Source organism: Sparus aurata, chromosome 24 (assembly GCF_900880675.1).
Source record: "Sparus aurata chromosome 24, fSpaAur1.1, whole genome shotgun sequence".
NCBI lineage: Eukaryota > Metazoa > Chordata > Actinopteri > Spariformes > Sparidae > Sparus > Sparus aurata.
Window position 1 is genome coordinate 8,601,898 of NC_044210.1, and position 20,846 is coordinate 8,622,743.

The following is a 20,846-nucleotide window of genomic DNA, read 5'->3' on the forward strand; positions in this document are numbered from 1 at the left end:
ACTTGGCTGTCATTCATGTGAAATTGATTGACAATGTTTTGTAATTCCTGTGAAATGGATTCAGTGCAGTCAATAAATTCTGAATTTCTTCAGTGACACAGATATCGTGATGTATCGTGGATGAATTTTTTTGCAATATATCGATTATCGCAGAATCGCTGTATCGTGATATTATCGTTATCGTGGGCAAAATATCGTGATAGTATCGTATCGCGAGGTACCTGGTGATACCCAGCCCTACTTCATACTACTTTGCTTGACTTCCTCCTTTGCTGCTGTGTAAGTACGAGGCCACTAGAGGTCGCAGCCAATAAGAATAATGGAAAATACGGAGGAGCATAGAGGACCTTTCTGCTTTGACCTTTTCTAATGAGGATGGCCTGAATTTTAAAGGGATACATACAGCCAGGATATAATTAGCTTAGTATAAAAATCAGAAGCAGATGGGCACAGCTAGCCTAGCTATGTCTTTATGGTAAGCAAAGTTAATGATCTCTGCTACCACAACCTTCATAACATGAGAGTGGGATCAATCCTCTCATCTAACACTCGACAATGAAACAATTTCCCGAAATCCCAAATAATTCTTTCTTCAAATTACAATCTTTCATTTTGACTTGGGCAAATATATTTCTATTTTTCTGAGGACACTTGATCTTGTAATACTTTGATATATGAGAGCTAACATCCTTGCACACAAATGGTTTACAGTCAGTTAGCAAAATGGCAAAACTGTCAGAAACACAATCTCTGTCTTGTTCTGGGGGCCGGGTGATAATGAGAGGCTAAAAGAGAATAGGCAGAGATCAATCACACACACATATACACCCAGACACTGCCTCCCTTATCCTGTCAACGATCACCCACCTGTTCTTGCCCCCCCCCCCCTTCTCCTCATCACCTCTTTCTCCCACACATTTATATCATCATTATTTATGTCCTGCCTCCTCCCTCGGCTGGTCATGACAGACAGGACTTTAAGAGCCTTTTAAATGGGTCCACCATCCAACTCATACGTACTCATACTGGTGGCTTATTCAAAAATATCATAATATTAAATTATATTATATAAATATTATAAATATGAAATATGTAGAAAATGTATTATATTTCCATCAGCCTCAGTTGCACTTTGTGTTTGGCGCTAATTAGCAAATGTTAGCATGCTTACATGTTAAACTAAGATGGTAAACATAATAAATATTATTTATCCCTATACATCTAGGCTAAAGGCCAGCACTGACATTATGAGCTTGTTAGCATCCAGTTTAGCATTTAGCTCAGATGTATGCGCCTCAGCAAAGCCTCATAGAGCCATTAGCATAGCTGTAGACTAACCTGTTAGCATTAATGGTCCTGCCTCTGTGTGAATAGCTGAATGCCGACTTGGGTTTTTGAGTTATTTGAGTGGTCAATAAGACAAAATATAGATTAAAAAAGTGCTATATAAATCCATTTACCATAACCTTTTTTTATTTTATTTTTTTTACATGAGCTTTACTTTACTTCCAAGCAATAGCCGAAAAGTGGGGGATTGGGGCCCTAACTTAAAATGTTGTCTCCTTTAACAGCCAATTCATTCACATTTACTACAGCTTCATTATCATTTCCCTTAGATTACTCAAACGGTGTAAAACGGCTGTCATCTGTCCGCTTTCAAATCTGATAATGACTTATCCGAGATATCATTAATTTATCACTATGTCTCCCGAGGAGGTTTTTGTAATCCTGTGTCATGCAATCTGTCATTTCTGAATATAGGGGAGTAAAGGTTAAGGAAATAAGTCATCGGAGCAGGCGGATTTTTATTGTAACAAGGCCAATGAGGACTATATCTTTCATCTCCTCTCTGGCTGATGACAGTGACAGGCCGAGGATGCCAGATGAGAGAGACGATCCTCCGAGAGTCGACTGAAAGGTTAGAGTGGCTCTAAGCAGCATGGCTGATGAGGAGACACACACACACACACACACACACACACACACACACACACACACTGAAACTCCGTCAGTCATGCTTACAAATGGTGCTGCTGTTTCCCATTAAATAGACCATACAAACCTGCATTATCTGTATTTCGACACAGATCTGAAAAGGGTGGGAAATCATGTATCAAAGATATACTCATGATAAGTTTAATGACATCAGTGAGGCCAGTAATTAATACAAAACAATCCTATCTGCAGCCAGCTCTAGACACGAGAGTCGAGTGCAGATCCAGACCTTCTGGAGGAATAAACACCCGCAGCCACATCAGCTTCTGCTCTGATCCAGAGACATTTACAGACAGGAGGAGAGCTCCGAGACGACTTTTAAACTCCCTTAAACTGGGATTAAAAAGTTGATTTATCTTCACTTCTGTTTATTAACCTGACTGTAGCTGTCTCTGCAGAAGTGTATTGTAACGTTAACTGCTGACTGGAACTGAAGGGTTAATATACTTAACTTCATGAACGTAATATATATAGGTAGTTAAGTCTAAATGTTTTTAGAGATGTAAAGCTGAAATCTTACATACTATATCTTTAAATAAAAACAAAAATGTCAGGCTCGGGACGGTGCCTTTGGTAATGCCAGGGAATCCCTGAAAACAGTGGACTTTGTCCTCCGTTAAGATGGCACTTGAGAACAGTGGCACTTTGAGCTATATAATAACTGTGGAGTGCTAACATGCTCCCAAGGGAGGAATGCTGTCAGGGAGCAGCGCCAGAATAGGGCACCGAGCTGGGCAAGCAGTGGGCTCAGAAGCCTCCCAGTGGACACGGCCCAGACCGGGACAGATCGAAACACAGGCTTCCAGACAGACGAGAGTTAGTCTGACAACTGTGAATACTGGAGTGAGCTGATTTACTGAGGCTCCGATCAGGAATCTAACTGTGGGGACAACGAAGATGGGGTGGGTTCAGCTGGGGACAGGGAGAGGTGTGGAGCAGGAGAGGAGGGAGAAGGATGGAGAAGGAGGTCGGGCAGTCATCAGCCACCTCCAGAGACCTTAATCATACAATCAGACTGTCGACACTTGAGGTACAACGTAGTATTGTGAGACAGGAGGGGCCGGAGCCAGCTTGATAGCGTGCTAACGTCAACACAGCACATCGCCACAGCTGTTAGTTCTTCAAATACTGATGATAATATCAGTCATTTTTATAAATGTTTTAAACAAAAAAATGTTACCGTACAATTTTTCATGGCTATCTATCTGGATGTTTTTAAGTTATTTGAAAAAAAAAGAAGGGAAAAAAAAACGTCAACCTAACGGTGGCACAAGGCACTAGACACATCTACATTTCTTCTTCACAGCGGCGGCGCGAAGCAAGTCGGGTAATTCTGTTAACACAAGCCCAGCAAAGTGTCTGCATCGATTTAATTTGCCAATTACTAAACGGGGCCCATTTATCATCACCTTAAGCTTTCACAAACTTCTCAGCGAGGCGTAATAGGACCGAGGAGCAATCTGTCGCCCTCTTCTCATTAGGACTCTAAAAAGATCCCCCCGAAGCTTAATTATTTATCTGCATTAATATCCCGTCAATTATAGATGATAGGTGAGTGGGTGTGTATGTGTGAGAAGGCCAAAGATCAGCCCTCCTTTACCTCAGCCTCCCTCCTGATTAATGGATGAGGGAGAGGAGCCCTTCATGTATTATTACTGCAGAGAGCCTGGACCTTGGAGAGAGAGAGAGAGAGAGAGAGACAGACAGACGGACGGAAGGAAGGAAAGAAGGATGGGAGGGAAGAGAGTACGGAAAGTCAGTGAATGATAATCACCGCTTAGTATGCAAACACGTCTCTGTGCATCGCTGGCGTTTCAATATTTGACAGGGCGTTGATGGCGTTAAGTGGTCGGGTTGAGAGTGTAAAGATTGAAGATTCATCCTAGGTCACGAATCTGCTTAAATCTCACACCTGTGGCAAATAAACAAACTAACCTACTGACTACTTTGCTTGTATGTGGCGGACCCTGCCATCTTTTTTAGCTTCAAACAGTGTTCTGGGACCTTATTTTCCTCTGAGATTCACCTATAGAAAAAATTATTATAACTGAGTTTGTATTATTACCTCATTAATATTGTAGATATCAAAATTCAGGGTTTGGATTTTGTCTTGAGGACAACATAGTGCCCCTTTAAGCTGCTGTTTATGGCTGGTTTCACAGCCTCACTGCTGCAGTTTAGAAATCTTACACAAGTGGAGATACGTACTTTTCCTATCCTTCCCAAATCTTCTACCAATTTAAATAAATGACGTTAATGCTAAACTATGGCATGGTTTCCTTAATGAAAGGCTGCTTTACATGAAAAATGACCTAGTTGTTCGATTTGGCTTTTAGAGAGGGAGAGATTTACTTTTGAGGATGCCCATTCATCCCGCTTCATTCCTCTAAATAATTATTTTTATGGTGCCCCCTTAAACTGCTCGTGTCTCTCAGTTACAGTCTGAATGTTCGTTATGTTACTTTAGTGTCTTTCAGCTGCTTTACGCTGACATCTAGTGTACAAGCAGAGTATAGCAAGGCATCATTTGTTGAAGTACTTGAAAAGTGTTACGTCTATGCAGTTGGAAATGGTCCTTTTTCACCAACACTGACTTTTTTTTTAGAATAAACAATGAAGGAACTTAACAAGTGGAGTTATACAAAAATACTGTTTACATTGTTTTAAAGACGTGAGTGTCATTGTCACAAATTAAACATTAACATTATGTATGTTGATGTCAAAGAAATGCATTTCTCATGTGCGAAAGTGAAAATAAAGGCCTCAGTACATTTCTAATCTGCTTGGACAATATAAACCCTCTTAGGTCCCTTAGATATTTAGAAGAACCAGATACAGTGAACAGCTGGGTGGTATTTGATAAAGCACAGGCTGGGGCTAGCTGGGTAGCATGCTAACTTGATGTGACACAAAAACGCTGATTTCTTTGCACTCCGTTCAGCACTTTTTTTTGGACGTTTTTAAATAAAAATGTGAAATGTTGCATCTTTAACTTGAAATCTTAATCAAAACCTGCTGTTCTCTTGTGCCTTTGCTTGATTAATAGTTGAATTTGCAGGGCACCTTAAAACTGTTCTTTGGTTGTTTGTATCTTATTGAATAGAATTTTGTATTGCATATTATTTGTTATCGTTTCTGGTACAAGCAGTTACCCAATATCCTTTTTTATTCCTATTTAAAGTATCTCTCTTTATACAAGAATCAAAAATACAAGGTAAGAGGGGAATCTTTGTGGATAAACAGACCTTAAATTAATCTAACATGAAGACTGGCTGGTTTATTCCTCTTCATGGTGTTTTGTGTTTGTCATATAGACTTCAAATCATGCCCAAAGTGAAACATGGTTCAAATATGCATTTACAAAATGTGTCATTTACACATCTAAGTCACTAGATGTCGCCAAAGTCCTACACTTGCTTTTGACTCCCTGTGGCTCCAGATGTGGAGATCTAAACCCAGAGGTGCACACTGTGTTTCATTACAACAGCTTCAAACAGATATACTTTATCTACCTTCAGCACCAGATTTCATTGAAGTATTGTCTAATTTAAGAAGGTTCTTGTTGTTTTTACTGGGGACAGATGAGAATCAAGCCTCCATTTGGTAAACTGACTTCATACATATTAAAATCTGCCTCCTCGGATGCAGACACTGTTTGCTGTCACACCAAATGACTGTTCAGCCAACAAAAACTGATGTGAAATCTGATGAGACTGCCCGTGTTTTGCTATCTGAACTGAATGAACATGAGTGAATGCACCACTATTTCCCGTCTCCCTCCACCAGGTGACAGCACCAGCATGCAGCTCCATCCAAAAACTATACAACTCTGCTGAGTATTACACCTTTTTTTTTTTTTTAAATGTCATATGAACCCTGAAACTTTTTTTAAAATCTGTCTGACAATGTGAAGGGGGATTTTATTTATTTATTTATTTTTTGTAAATAACAATCAATACACATTTGAAGAAAAAACAAAAAAACATTTATACAGATGAGCATTCTTGAAATGGACAGTAGTGGAAATGTAAGTCAGGTTTTGTGGCCACAAATAAGGTGCAAGGCTTAATTTCGACTCTAAGATGACCATGAATGCAACGATTTGGGTGAGGGAAGAAAATATAATCCAATATTTCCAAAGACGGGATTTAATATTTTTCTATTACACTGTAATGATTAAATCGCTGATTCAGTTTCAACATGTTTAACACGGCTGTGACTAAAATAGACTTTCTGGGGTAAACACAAATTAAATTATTGGTAAATCTGATTCATTAAGTAAACAATACTCTTTGGTAATTTTTTAGACTGGTTGGATTTTTTTTTTATTTTAAGGAGAGGTGGACTCATTTTTCACAGGAACAGACCTCTATATGTCACTATGCATTTGCATTTCTACCACTTGTGTTGGCTTTTGTATCAGCTTAATCATATCAAACTATATGGGTTTTTTTTTCTTCATAAAAAAAAACAAAAAAACCTAACTTTAAAGATGCAGTATCTTATTCAGGAAAGAAATTATCATCAGAATTTAGAAGAGAAAGATGCCTTTCTATAACTAAAAAAACTAAGTATACAAACTGACCTTGAAGGACAACACAAGTTGATACTGTTTTACTTTGTTTACGTTTGGCGGACCCCGCCACCTTTCCAGAGCAGCTTGTTTACTCAGTTATGGCGGGAAATAAACATTTCTGAGTTTGTATTATTACCTCATTAATATTGAAAATGTTACAATTCTGAGTTTGAATTTCTTCTCCAAAACTACACAGTGCTCCTTCAAAATAAATCTCAAATTATTATGCGTCATAAAAATACTCTTGGGGCACCTATAGTAGTAGGTAATTCGATTAATTTAAAATAATTGGAAGCACTGTGTTACAAGTGAACATTTAAGATACATATCAGGCTGTTCTTTGGCCTCTAATTGTGCCTAGAATGGGGGCCAAAAAAAAAAAAAAAAATCACAAGCAAGCAGATCTGAGGTGGAGCCGAGCTGATAAATCAAACGCAATGGCGGAATATAGTGCGGCTGTTTGCGAAGATAGTTTCCCTTCGTTTGGCGGCGGGGTTGTTCCGTCCAATCCTCCACACACCGGAAGGAGATAATCAAGTAAGTGAGCAGCCTAAAAGCTGTGGAGACATGATTTTATTTGCTGTGGTCCACACACACGTGTGTGTGTGTGTGTGTGTGTGTGTGTGTGTGTGTGTGTGTGTGTGTGCGCGCGCGCGCGCCCCCGCCTCTGAAGCACCTCCTGTATATAGGCTACTCAATAAAAACCGGGGCTGCGATCCGTCAGTGCATTCATCATCCTATTACGGCGACAAATCCGGCTCCCAACCACGTGAAAGGTAAAATGAATTACCAACGTTAAGCCGTCAATAAAGCCATTTCTGTAAATGGTGTCTCCGAGGGCCCCCGCTATTATTCAACAAGCTTTATCAGCACCTTGGAAAATTACGCGGCTTGTAGCGCGGGCCCCTGCCTCACTGTGATTAAGGGCCCTGCCAGGGACCAGTGACAGCGCTTTTGACTCGGGTTTTTTTCTATTTTTTTTATTCAGGCCCCCGCTTTCCCCCCGTGATGAACGCAGGGCTGATCGGGCAGAATGAAGACTAATTAAAAGCTATAAATTATCTTTTGCAGCCCCCCCCCCTCTCTCTCTCTCAAGGAGCCTCTCTTTGCAGGGCGCCAGATAAGGAGCAGACTGAGTGCTCATTTACCCACAATGGCGCTGCGGCTAAACAGCATATTGATACTGTCCTAATTGGAATTTAATTAAGTAGCCATGGCTTCCCCACTCCGCCTGTGGGATAAAGATTTCACCATGTTTAACATCAACACGTCCCCCTAAAATCTCACGCTGTTGCTATTATGAACACTAATATTATTATTATTTCATATCGCCAATTAGAGCCCGATGATGGCCATTTTTTATTCTCATTCTGGAGATTTTTTTTCTACAAAAGCACCATGTGGATGGAGACACATTGTTCCTTTTCTAGTTCTCATTGTGCAGCTAAAAAAAACCCTTCATTTTACACTGAATGTTTTATCCACCATTAACCATTAAGGTGGCTTAAATGTGTCGCAGTAAGACAACGAAACGCCAACGAGAGTGAAAAACAAACACCAGAAAAATATGAATAACGATGAATATTAGCAAACGGAGCTTTTAAGAGACGTTCGGGTTCGAGAAATTATTCGAATTGTGAGTTTGAACGCACCATTTCCGGTTGTTCTTTTTTTCAAAAATAGTAACGCCTCCCTCACATACGACCTTAATTTTAGACGTATTTAGGCTACTTATCTTAACTGACTCTTTGTGTTGGCAGTCAAAAATATATAAAAGGATATACGTCAACGCCTGTGAACGACAAAAGAGGAAAACACCTGCCCGTGAACGAGCCTGTGGGTTGTGAGTTACCTTAGAACAACACCGGATTTTCTTATTAAGAAGGTTAATTTTAATTAGCAAGTTACTCATGAATTAATCTCCATTTAAAATTTAAGATAAAAACGTTTCATAAAGTCCTACATGGGCTTTAAAAAGGTGTATGAAATCAAATGAACAGCCTCAGCCGAACCTACTCAATGGCGGTCGTCCCGCTGTTGTTTTTGTTTTGCCGTGTACATGTGTGCGCACGTGCGCCTCGCCAGCAAAAAAATTTCGATCGAACTACGCGCGGTGGGAGCTGCCCGTGCGCGCGCGCGCTCGCTCGCGGAGCATCCCCGCTCGCTAATTGGACGTCGTCAATTGTGACAGGGACGATCCCCACTCCCTATTGGCCCGCCGCACGTGTGTACGCGCACACGTGCTTCCGGCTGGGTGTAAGAGAGAAAGAGAAAACAGACGGGGGGAGATAACGGCTTTTAGGAGAGTTTAGGAGGAGCGGATACACAGATATTATGCTGCACCGGGGAGAGGCAGGGACACTGGTTCTAACGTGGAGCTGGTCGCTATGCCAGGTCTCGGAAGGCTTTTAGGTGACGACATGTCGCCGCTGTAGGTGCTATTTAAAATCAACACAGGTAATTTATTCGTTTTTACTCCAGCGAAAAGCTTGTTTTTACATGCCGTCCGTCTAAATTGGATACCGAAGGGGGGCGGGAGAGCGAGCAACAAGTGGAGTTTGGCGCGGAGAGGGCCGACATTTCCCAGCTATGGAAGAGCAAAAGGAGCCCAACAGCGGCCGGGACTCGACCGAGGAGGAGAGCATGTCCCTGTCGCCGAACCTCCCATCCCCTCCCATGATTTTACCCCACCAGGCCGCGCAGCAGGCCCACAGAACCACGAACTTTTTCATAGACAACATCCTCCGGCCGGACTTCGGCTGCAGGAAGGAGCCGAGCTACCGCGACCGGAGCCAGACGCTGGGCAGGGAGAACGTGAACCCGCTGGGAGCGAGGCCGCCGCACGCCGGCAGCCTCTGCCTGGACTCCAACTGCAGCAGCGACAGCACCTCGTCGTCGCCCTCCTCCTCTTCCTCCTCGTCGTCGTCGTCCACGTCCTCGTCGCCTTCGTCCAAGCAGAACTCGTCGAAACAGGGCGAAGCGGCGAGCAACGGGACTGGCAGATACGCAGACAGCCCCTCGTCAATTATGGTTATGAGTGGCAGCAATGGAGGCTCTCCGCCCATCACGAAAGAAAGCCAGCCGATGTTGTGGCCCGCTTGGGTTTACTGTACACGGTACTCGGACCGGCCGTCATCTGGTAAGGCGCTAGTAGTCCCCGTATTAAGCCGCCTGGGGTGTTTGAGTGCGGGGGAACTTTGTTGGGTTGAATTCTCTGTGTCTTCCTCCACAGTGTCGCACCTCTTAAAAAAAAATCTCCTTTAGCCTCGAATTTATCGGTGTGAGAGGGACTTAACGTTGTAATTATAACATTTAATAATCCTGTGGTCAATAAAAAACAGACTTTTATTTAAAAAAGAGAGAGTTTGAATTTCCAAAATAAAACCGAGTGCACAGGGTGAGGTCACAAAACGAAAGGAGACCTATAATTAATTCAAATTAATCCTCCCTCTCTCACACAGGCACATTTACAGTCAGACTGAGATACAAAAGCACATTGTAGGCTATTATGTTTAATTTCTGAAAAATCGGCATCATTTTCAATGCAGATCAGTGTGCAATTTTGTCACTTTATGCGAAAAAGTTTCCCTGTTAAATGTACAATCCGGCCTCCATTTCTTGTGCAAACTAAGTTTGTTTCCGTTTGGTGAGAACAAAAGACTTGTTTTGACCTTTCTCCATCGATAAATAGGTCACAGCATTTGTTCACAGAACTATAAATGAAAGGTGATTATTGAAGAAAAAAAAAAGTATGATGCAAAAACATTGCACGGCTCAAATAAAACAGCTTGGTGGGCTAATATTTTACTAAGTAGAAGGATTGCAACAATAAGAGGCCATCAGCCATTCACGTGTTATTATACAGTAATTCTAGTACGTAGCTATTATAGTGATTTGGCTATTAAAGGGGATATAAAACAAAATCATATCCTCACACCCATCAGCCATTTCAAAATAAAAGACATAACTAGAATATTATTTCAGAGATTTTTTTTTATTCCCCCTCCTCTTCGACCCCAATAAATTATTCTAGGCGTCATTTTATCTTAAAATGCAGTGTTCAGTATGTTCCCTCGATTTTCAAAAGGACAAAAAAACAAAGTGATGCGCTGGTGGAGATGGTCAGAACTCCATCCACTGGTGTGATCCATTGGAAAAAACAAAAGAGACGTGGGAGTGAAATTATATCAGAGGAGTTCTCGCGTTATTCACCCCAAATCCTGCTGTCTGTTGACTTAGTTTAGTGTGATTCATTCAGTGTTTGGTGACACAATTAGAATTGCTTTAAAGGATTGCACAAGCTTGTGTTCTGAAATGATAATCATAACAGGCTTGATTCATATTAACCAGGCCCACAGAGCACAGGATGAGCGCCTTACTCTGAGTGTGATTTTACGTTTTATTTAGGAGACTATTTAAACCGAATTATGAAGAATAATATATATAGGCTACATATGGGTTGTTTTAAATAGGCTATAGGACTTTTTTGTGTTAATCACTATATCCCTGATGGTTTTAATTTGTATGGTAATGATAGTATTAAAGTAATGAGAGATGAAAGTCAAAGGCCCGCCCGTTACTATTTATTTTAATACTGTATTTTATTTCATAGTTTATTTGCCTGTCTTGGCCTATATGGTGTCAAAATGACGTGTATTTTTCTTTCACAGTCTCCCTTTAATTGTGTGGTGGCTGTTAATATAATAATATCATATAAAATAAACAGTCATGAACGTCAGCAGTGTCTGACTGCACAATACCAGTCAGCCTAAGTACAATATATGCATATCCTACGTTTAGCTGTGGGACCAGTGCATTTGTGCTACTTGATCCAGATGTGTTCCTCACACAGCCATGTTTATATGATGAAGAAATCACGACCCGGGATGAATTCCATTAATTGTGGAACGGAGTTTGTAAGTTTTTGCAAATAAAATAAAAAAGATAAAATGCGCACTGATGTGGACCTGTGAGGTCTGCAGCGGGACTCGGAGCGTGCAGTCAAAAGCAACTGATTTCAGATGAGCCGTGTCAGCGGGTCTCTGCTTGGTTTGGCGAGGTAACCGGTCAGTCCCGGGCCTGTGTTAGATTTAACACAAAGGGGCCTGTCTGGATCTAATGTGCCGGATTCACACAGCGGAACTGTGAGACTGAATGTATACACACATTCATTCAGTTCCCCACAACAGATCCTGCATTTAAAAAAGTTAATGTTAATGTCTTGGTGGACGCTTTGTTTCTTCTTCTTGGATGTACTAAGAGAAGTCATGAGCGCACACGTGAGACCCGAAGAAGCCAATTAATATGAATTAAATATTAATGAATAATAACGCGTTAATGTGCAGCTTTGCAGCCTCGGTGAGACTTGAACCACGGCCTATATTCCGTGGCGGAGGGGAAAAAAACAAAGGGATATATTACCAAACAGAAAGAATGCAATTACCGTCGGTTTATTCATCCGTTTCCGTTTCTCTGAGTGTGTTATTATCATACTGGGGTGTTTAGCTGTATTGTAAAGATTACACTGAGAAGCTTTGAGTGGTGACTGTTATTAAATCCTGGTGTTGGGACCACTGTGGCTCTGGTGCGAGTCAGACTTGAGCGCACAGATTATAGTGCAGAGTGAAGCGCATGGCGGTGAAAGCACGTTAAAGTCTTCTGAGGAGCATCAGAGGAGTGTGGCTGCTGAGGCTCTGACTCTGGTGACCTACATGTGATCACACTGAGCAGATAATAAGGCGCAATCATCGCTCATCAGCCAGACGCTTAGTCGATATGAGCAGGAGCCGTGCTGCTAATGTAACATCGTAGAATAACCCTCTTATTTCCACTGTTGTCTCCACTGCAGGCCCAAGGACACGGAAACTGAAAAAGAAGAAGAACAGCAAGGAGGACAAGCGGCCCAGGACAGCGTTCACGGCCGAGCAGCTGCAGAGACTGAAAAACGAGTTCCAGGCCAACCGGTACATAACGGAGCAGCGGAGACAGTCTCTGGCCCAGGAACTGAACCTGAACGAGTCCCAGATTAAAATCTGGTTCCAGAATAAGAGGGCCAAGATTAAAAAGGCCACCGGCTACAAGAACGGCCTGGCCCTGCAGCTCATGGCTCAAGGACTGTACAACCACTCCACGACCACCGTGCAGGAGGACAAGGAGGAGAGCGAATGAGCTGAGCCTCCTGCTGAGGGGGGCCGCCGGACTCTTTTTGGAGCTAATGAACAAAAACTGAACAGGAAGTGGAGGAAACGCTATTTAAAAACACAGATTTCTGTTTATGGTAACAGTATATGGACATAATTATATAAATGAACGATCGTTATTAAAGTTTATATAGCCACACAGTTATCATGTTGTATACAGTATATTTAATTTCAGGCTCATCTCTTCATCCGGGTCTTTTTCCAGGCCGTTCTCATTGTTTTTAGGATGTCTAATAGGCTCGGTAGGTTTTTGTGGTCCCCCCCTCCCTCCTCCCCTCCTCCCTCTTGTCCCCCATAGATGCGCCACATTTCCCTCCAACACGTCAGTCCGCAGACTCAAAACAAGCCAAAGATTTTAATATGTTCACATGTAGTCTGAAATAAAGGAAGAGAACGGTAGATGGATGGACTACATTTATTTCCCTCTGTCATTTGGTGCCACAGATTATGCAGTAAAAAAAAAAAAGCGTTGAACCATGGAAATAACGAAGTGTACACTAAATAATATGTTGTAATGTCTTCAAATATAATATTACGTTTTTAGAGATTTAAAAAAAATAAATAGAAATGTATAAGAACATTTTGAAGGAAGGCTGTTAAATTATTATTATTATTATTATTATTATTATTATTATTATTATTATTATTGTTATTATTATTAGGCTATTTCGTCACTTAAACCACACAAAGAGTAGGGCTTTAACCCGACCTCTTAACATCCTATTAAAATTCCCACATGAACATTAAAATAAGGATATAAAAAAAAATGGGGACATAAAATTAACATTAACTAATTTAAAGGAGCAACCCGTAAATTATTAACAGGCTTTTCAATTCCCTCCATGTGGCTGTACCCGTATGGATCTTTTTTACATTTTTGGTGGGGCAGGGACTTAAATAGAAAAATATAAAGTGCACACACACACACACACACACACACACACACACACACAGTTGCTGTTGCACAGCTCATATTTCAGTATAATCAGACACTGCTTGTTTCTCCTTAATGGATCACATTTCACCTATTAAACTATTCTGAGCATTTATGAGATTTTAACATCTCTGCTACACTTTCACTCTTCAAGGAGCTTTAATGAAATGAATACATTGGTGGGAGAAGTCAGAGTGCAGCGTCCTCTCAGTTTTCTGCTTTAGGGAGAAACCCCACTTTCTCCCGGACACGGGATACATTAGGCCTTTTCTGGCCTGACTTGACCTCAGGTTCAGGTTTGATAGAGCCGGGGCTGTGAACTCTGTGACATGACGTGTGTGTGTTTGAGTCAAGGTCAGGGAGAGCAGACAGAGTGAAGGGTGTCCGCATAAATTTGTCAGAATTTTGTGAAAAGCTGTTTGCAACGTTTGGCACATTATTTATTATTTCAAAAAGGGACAGGAATTTGTTGTTGTTGTTGTTGTTGTTTGGACTTTTTTTTAAAAAGGGGACTCTTGAGCGGAAAAGCAGTTAAGAGACAAACATGTCCATTATCTTAAATTTACAGCTGTGAAAAATGGCCTCTTTGAAACCCTGTAATCCTGAGTGATGTGGTAAAGCAGATACATATTTATATTGTATATCCTCAGTCTCAAACTGATGTGCAGGATGCAGCAGGATGAGGTTTTTTTCTTATTATCAAACTTTTTCAAATTCAAACTTTCTATGAGCTCATAAGAAAAATATAATCAACATGTTCATGTCAGGAAAAACAAAACAAAGTTTTGGCTAATTTGGCAATTTTTTTCTTCCATATTCTTTTTTGTCTTTTTGAACAGCTTGTTTTAATTACTTACTGCAGATGCATTGACAGTTTTCACAGTTTTAACCTTTAGGTTCACTGACATGATCTCGCTCAGCTCCTTCTTAACGTTGATCGTGACCAGTATTTAGTGGGAGTGAAGGTCCAAACCCAAATTATCCCTCCTAACAGGCCCACTGCGCGTAAAACGAGACTGAAACTTTCCAAAAAAAAACCAACCCCGTGAGGTCAAGATTTAATTCCAACGCTGGTTCTATGTGTGCCGAAGTGTTTGCCGTGATATCACAATACAATATATTTTCATAACACACTTCAATACGCAGGAGGAGAGATGTGACGTTGAATTTTTTGTAATTTTAGGGAAAAAGTGAGTGAGCTTTGGTGGACGATGAACGTGGCAGCGTGTCGCGCGGACCATCTCGACATGCGCGCCTCTGCGGCACACGCACGGCCGTCATCTGCGTCATATCTTATTTGTTAACGTCGCTTACACACAACTGATCGCCATCGGATTATTTAATTAAGAGCTAACAAGCCTGCAGAGGTCTGCGGCGGAGGAGTTCACGGCCTCACGCGTTTCAGCCTTTTTAATTATTTCAAGAGCCGCCGCGTTCGTGCTCGTCTCTGCCTATAGAGGCGAGATTTAATAAGCGCGCGGCATAAGCGTGTTAATAATTGATTTTAATAATGACGGGCAGGGGACTGGCTGCTTTAGTTTTATAGATTCCATTAACGTTTCATCTTAAAAAAAAAAAAAAAAAAAAGAAAAAGCACCGTATCTATTTATTTAGCCGGTTTATGAAGAGTCGTGCGCTTCAGAGTGTGCGTCCGGACAACACCGCGCCTGGTCCAAATGGAAATGGTAAAAAAATAAACATTATACCACGAAAATTGGCACAAGAGTAGAGTCAAACGACACTATTTTACCCAGTTATTGTTTAAAAAGTAGTTTACAGCTCATATGTGGATTCTTCTTCCTCCGTTTTGAATTTGCAGGTGCAGGTGAACTGTCCCACACAGGCTGCCAGGCCTCCCTGCAGCAGGAAACCTCCAGGGGTCATTGAAGGGTTTTTTTTTTGTTTTTTTTTCCTGGGGCTGCACAGTAATATTAGGAATAATTTAATTTTAATATTCCATGAATGAATATTCATAGGGCTTGATTGCAGTTTGGCACAAAATCTAATTTAAAGGAGCAGCATTTTTTATGACGACAACACATCTTCTCACTGTTTTACTTTTTTTTTTTTTTTTTATGTGGCGGACCCTGCCACCTTTCTAGCTTCAAACAGTGTTCTAGATACCTTATTTTTCCTCTGAGAGCAGCTTGTAATAATTCTTATTTCTGAGTTTGTGTTATTACCTTATAAATATTGTAAATATTGTAATTCTTCCTCCAAGTTTCCTCCAAAACTAAGCAGTGCCCCTTTAATCTAAACCTGATCAGATGGGTGTTTTGTGTGTGGCGATGCCACAGAGAGCATTCATTTTTGAGATTCTCCCTGCGTCAGCTAATTTTAATGTGTTTTCCTGTCTTCGGGAGTCAAAAAACAGCTACAACATTCAAACAAAACACACTAATGTTTTTTCCTAAATCCAGCCATCTTTGCCATCTGGCCTGCATGTGTTAGCAGAGGTGAAGAGGCTGCCTCGGCTCTTCACGGTCAGCTAACCCCACAGCTCTAATATTATAATGATAGTTCTGTTCCCCGCTGTGAATGCGGAAGAGGATCCTGTGACAATGTATTTAAAATTCATACAATTATGAAACAGCGAGAGGATTCCTCTCTCTCTCTCCCCCCCCTCCCACCTTGTCATTTAGGAAGCCGAGGGTTTATCTGTAAAACAAAGAAAAGCCAGGGATCGTTTGCATAGTTAGCATAGTCTGCCTCCCAGGCACAATATGGATTTAATTTATATGCAAATGAAAGCAATAAAAGGAGAATACACACTGGAAATCTCAGGCCGTTTAAAAAAAAAAGGGGAGAGAGTGGGATTCGGAGCAGGTAGCACACACACACTCACACACAAAAAAAAAACCCAGAGAGTTCATCATCAGCATCGAGCGAGAACAAACGTTATATAACATCCAGGAGCTGCAGCAAAAAGACTGCCACCGCTGCAAACCCCCCCCCTAAAGTTAGCCGGGATTAAATATGATTTTGATTATTGGGAAAGTAACATTCACGAGGCTGCAAACACACACACACACTGCACACACACACTTATAAAGCTCACAATAAGATGCAGTGGATCTAACTGCTCAGCAGCATGAGCCAGCTACAACATTCAAATGCGTCGAGACGTCAGTAACAGATATATAATAACACAATAATGATGACAAATTAACACTTTTAAAAGGGTCAGTCTGCGTAATGAGACACTTTAACAACTTATACTTGTGTAAAACTCTGAATGCAGGTCTGTAGCTTGGCCTACATTACTGTATTTCTACTTCTACTACAGTGATAAACCTGCCTTCTTAATTAAATCAATCTAATGACAGAGTTGACCTTGAGATATATCAGCAGTAAATGAAAATCCTACAAAACGCCAGCATTTATGTTAAAGCAGTCATTGACGCATTTCTTCCCCTCTGAGAACAGCTTGTCTATTCACTTACGGAGAAAAATAAATATTTCTATGTTTGTATTATCACCTCATTGATATTGTAAATATAAAACTCTGAGTTGGAATATCCTCTCCAAAACTACACAGTGCCCCTTTAATTATCACAATTATAATTCCACCAATTTCAAATCCATGCAGTGCAGCTACTGTATTGATATTGAAATACAAATTACATGCATATAATGTAAATGTATTTGCACTTTTTTATAAATAAGGTGATTTGCAGCTAAACTAATTTTGTCTTTCTATTGAACCGTCACTGAAAAAGTCTGCAACAACCTCCTACGTTGCACGATTGTGTCCCCAGCTGCAGCGTCATTTATGAGTTATGGTTATTTGTGAGTAAGCAGTATACAAACCGGGGTTCCCCCCTTCAGAAACACGCCGGCTAACCACCTGTCATTCAAACACACAGGGGGGGGGGGGGGTGACCTCAGCAGTCCATGCAAATTAAGTGTTGAGAGCGATGTTTATTTTTTGTGATGCGCGCTGCTGGAAAAATACGTGTCGACATGGACGTAGGAAGGCTTTTTTTTTTCTTTTTCTGGGGAATAAACAATTAAAGCCACACACACACACACACACACACACACACACCCACACACACACACTACACGCACAATGAAACGCACCCATGCGGAGACATACAAGCATGTGCAAAAAGGCAGGAGAAGAGACCCCGGGCTTACACACAGGCCCATTTAAAAGGAGAGCCTTCTTAGATCACTACACTGTGACGGCGGCGGTGCTAAGTAGAGAAGTTTAGAGTAATTCCTCCCCAGCTGCTGCCTCCGTGATGGGAGGAGAGAGGAGGGGAGGGAGACAAAGAGAGAGGACCTTCATGCCTCCTAGTCTTCTTCTGCTGTTTTGCTAAATTGCTGTAGATGTCCGTTCGGCCCCACATCAGTCTGACCTTTGGACTCAGACTGCACACAAAACCGTGTGCAAAGTAATGCACACTGCAAGGACATTAGCTGTTATTATTCACTTCCCTCTTGGAGCAACATCTAGAAAATGATGAGAGTGACTTCATCCAGCTGTACGACACAACCACTGTATTCATTAGTTTGAATAAAGACACATATAAATCAAACGTGTCAGCGGATCAAACAGCTAATCAATCCTGCATTTCGAGTTTTATTTTTTTGTCTTTATTGTTTTGATACATTTTCCATTTCCATTGTTCCATCTGATTAAACACCAGAAAGACAAGCGCAAACACACAGGGTGTACGGAAGACAAAGGGAGCTGTGTTACAGATTGGTCAGCTGGGCCAAATCTGACGATTTACATTTTAAAACAAACAAAGAAAACTACTGTAAATAATTATGGAGCAAATAATTATTAAAATTATTTCACCAAAGAAAGGGAGAAAGAGAAAACATTGTAATAGAATCTCCATAATACGTACACATGTAGATGATTCATTCTGCCGTTGGATAATGTTAAGGTAACTTAAAGGACACAATGTAACTAGTTAGTTAGGAAAATAAGATTTATGTTAACTATTTACGTTTCATAGCTTACAGGAATTAAATGTTATATCAGTTTGCTATAGGTGTCTGTGTATTTATTATTAGTATTCATGATGAAAAGGTGATAAATCAATTTTGACATTTGAAGATTAAAGCTAAGCGAACCACACCAGATCACATCATTTCCTGTGGTGACAGTTAACATCTTGGGCTAGCTAATGGAAGCTAGTGCGAGCTCTTGACACTGGAGTTGGAAGCTGAGATGACAGTTGTTGCTATCTAAGCTATCGTGCAAAGTGTTATCTTAGCAGGAGTTAGCAACATGTCACTTCATCATAATGGGCAAAAATCAATGACATCATTTTATTTAAGCCTTTATGGAGCACCAAAGTGGTTGATATAAAGATATAATTGTATAATTATAATGAATAATATAATTCAAATTCAGCTTTAAATAAAAAACATGAATTTTCTTTTTATATTAACAGAATGTTTTTATATATATTTTCAAATTAACCATACGTAGTGTTTTCCCCATTAACACTATTATTTCATGCCGCTTTGGTATTTTCATTAGTGGCACATTTTATTTCGTGTCACCTTTTATGATTGCAATGTTGTCGCCACCTTTTCCCTGTTACATGCCTCCTGCATGTGGAGCAGCAGCCAGGTTAACAGCTGTTACCAAATTTAGCCAGTTAGCACCTGTTAGCTTGAGCATCAAAGCCAGTGTAATTCTGAATCAGCTAACTTCTGCTGCACATATACGCAGTATACAGATGCAGTAGCTAAAATTACCTTATAATATTCATTCAGCTTATGAAGGACAACGTGATATTGTACCTATCACGAGCCAGCTAAAACGCAACCATACAGGCTTTAAGCTAAAGAGGTCCAGTGACGTGTCTCTATACAGTGTTTATTTGCAGCAGCAGCTAGATAATTGACTGTAAATGACTTTGATAATGTTTTTGCTCTAGGAGCTAACTGGCTAAATCGTAGAATTTGAGCTTGCTAGCTTAAGAGGCAGGAGGCGTGTGACTGGCTGGAAGGTGAGAGGGTGATGACCACGGCACTATAATGGAAAGTGACATTATAAAAATAAAACATGTAAAGGGTTGTTTTTGTTTGTTTTTTGTTGGGGGAATGCCTGGATGAAACAAAAACACATGTTCGAAATTAGACATTGATAAAAAAATTATGTTTATAATTTCCGTCATTATTTCACTGATTGTATTTGACACAATCTACTCATGTGACAATTAAATGTCTTATTGTTTTCCTAAGTATTGAACAGTTTAGGGTTCCTCATGTTGATTCACCAGGTAGCTCAGTATGAACGAGTGCAGTTAAGTGTGACGGCTACAAGAGACCACAGGTTACCAAACAAGATTTGCTTCTTTATATTGTAAAACAGTCAACAAAAGGCCAGATTCCACTCTTAACTCAATTTTAACCAAGTATTTAATAGTTAAAGTTCTGCATTTTGACACTGGGCAGAATGAAACACATTAAAACAGCTGACTTTTTCTCATCATTTGACTTTGATGTTATTGGTTTGTCTGTGAACCAATTAGGGGTCAGGTCGTCTTTGCACTCGTCTTGGAACAACTTTCAGCAGAGTGTGTGTGAGCACACATGCATGTCAGACCAATCAGCTTTCAAAGAAGCCCTAAGAATGATTCTCAAACCATTTAACCCCCGAGTGTTTTTGTTCCAGGGGTACACATACGCCAAGATCGGTTCTCACCAGGGGCAACTTTACTCATGACTTATTGGGAGCTGTCAACTGGACTGTCTCATATACACACACACACACACACACACACACACACACACACACACACAAACAGACAAAGGTGGCATTGAGAGGGAACCTCCCACAATGCAGCTGAGCGTCCAGGGGGCTCTCTGCTCCAACAGCCGTGATCTCACCGAGCTAAATCCAGATTACATGGAGGATACACACAGCGCCACTTGTTTACTCTGCCCGTCAGGGGGTGATTTGAGGGGGGGGGGTGGGTTGAGGAGAGGGTGGAGGGGGGCATCACTAACACACTGTATATAATGAAAAGTGAAAAGTGAACGGGGAACTTTCTCAACACATTGGTTTGTTTTAGTGTGACGAAACAAATGACATTAAAAAAAAAAACACACAATGTATGAATATGAGGATTCTTCTTTGCGTCAGCTTCACTGTCAGGGATACAAAAAT

At 40.8% G+C, this 20,846-nt stretch overlaps 1 protein-coding gene across 4 annotated transcripts; it reads left to right on the top strand.

The window, feature by feature from the left end:
* The first annotated feature begins 8,836 nt into the window (after positions 1-8,836).
* Positions 8,837-18,709, top strand: LOC115576977 (homeobox protein engrailed-1-B-like). 4 transcript variants are annotated; one of them, XM_030409712.1, is made up of 2 exons: positions 8,837-9,710; positions 12,405-18,709. In XM_030409712.1, exons 1-2 carry the CDS (start codon positions 9,161-9,163, stop codon positions 12,737-12,739), a joined length of 885 nt encoding a protein of 294 aa, XP_030265572.1. In that variant the 5' UTR covers positions 8,837-9,160; the 3' UTR covers positions 12,740-18,709. The 4 variants fall into 4 exon arrangements, with proteins under 4 accessions (XP_030265572.1, XP_030265573.1, XP_030265574.1 ...); XM_030409713.1 differs by having other exon boundaries at positions 12,408-18,709; XM_030409714.1 differs by having other exon boundaries at positions 12,417-18,709.
* The last annotated feature ends 2,137 nt before the right edge of the window (positions 18,710-20,846 follow it).

Bases quoted from the DNA above. Each gene is read 5' to 3' on its own strand.
- LOC115576977 (XM_030409712.1), top strand. From the start codon at position 9,161: ATGGAAGAGCAAAAGGAGCCCAACAGCGGCCGGGACTCGACCGAGGAG. The intron at 9,711-12,404 runs GTAAGGCGCTAG...TTATTTCCACTG, and splicing joins CTCGGACCGGCCGTCATCTG to TTGTCTCCACTGCAGGCCCA.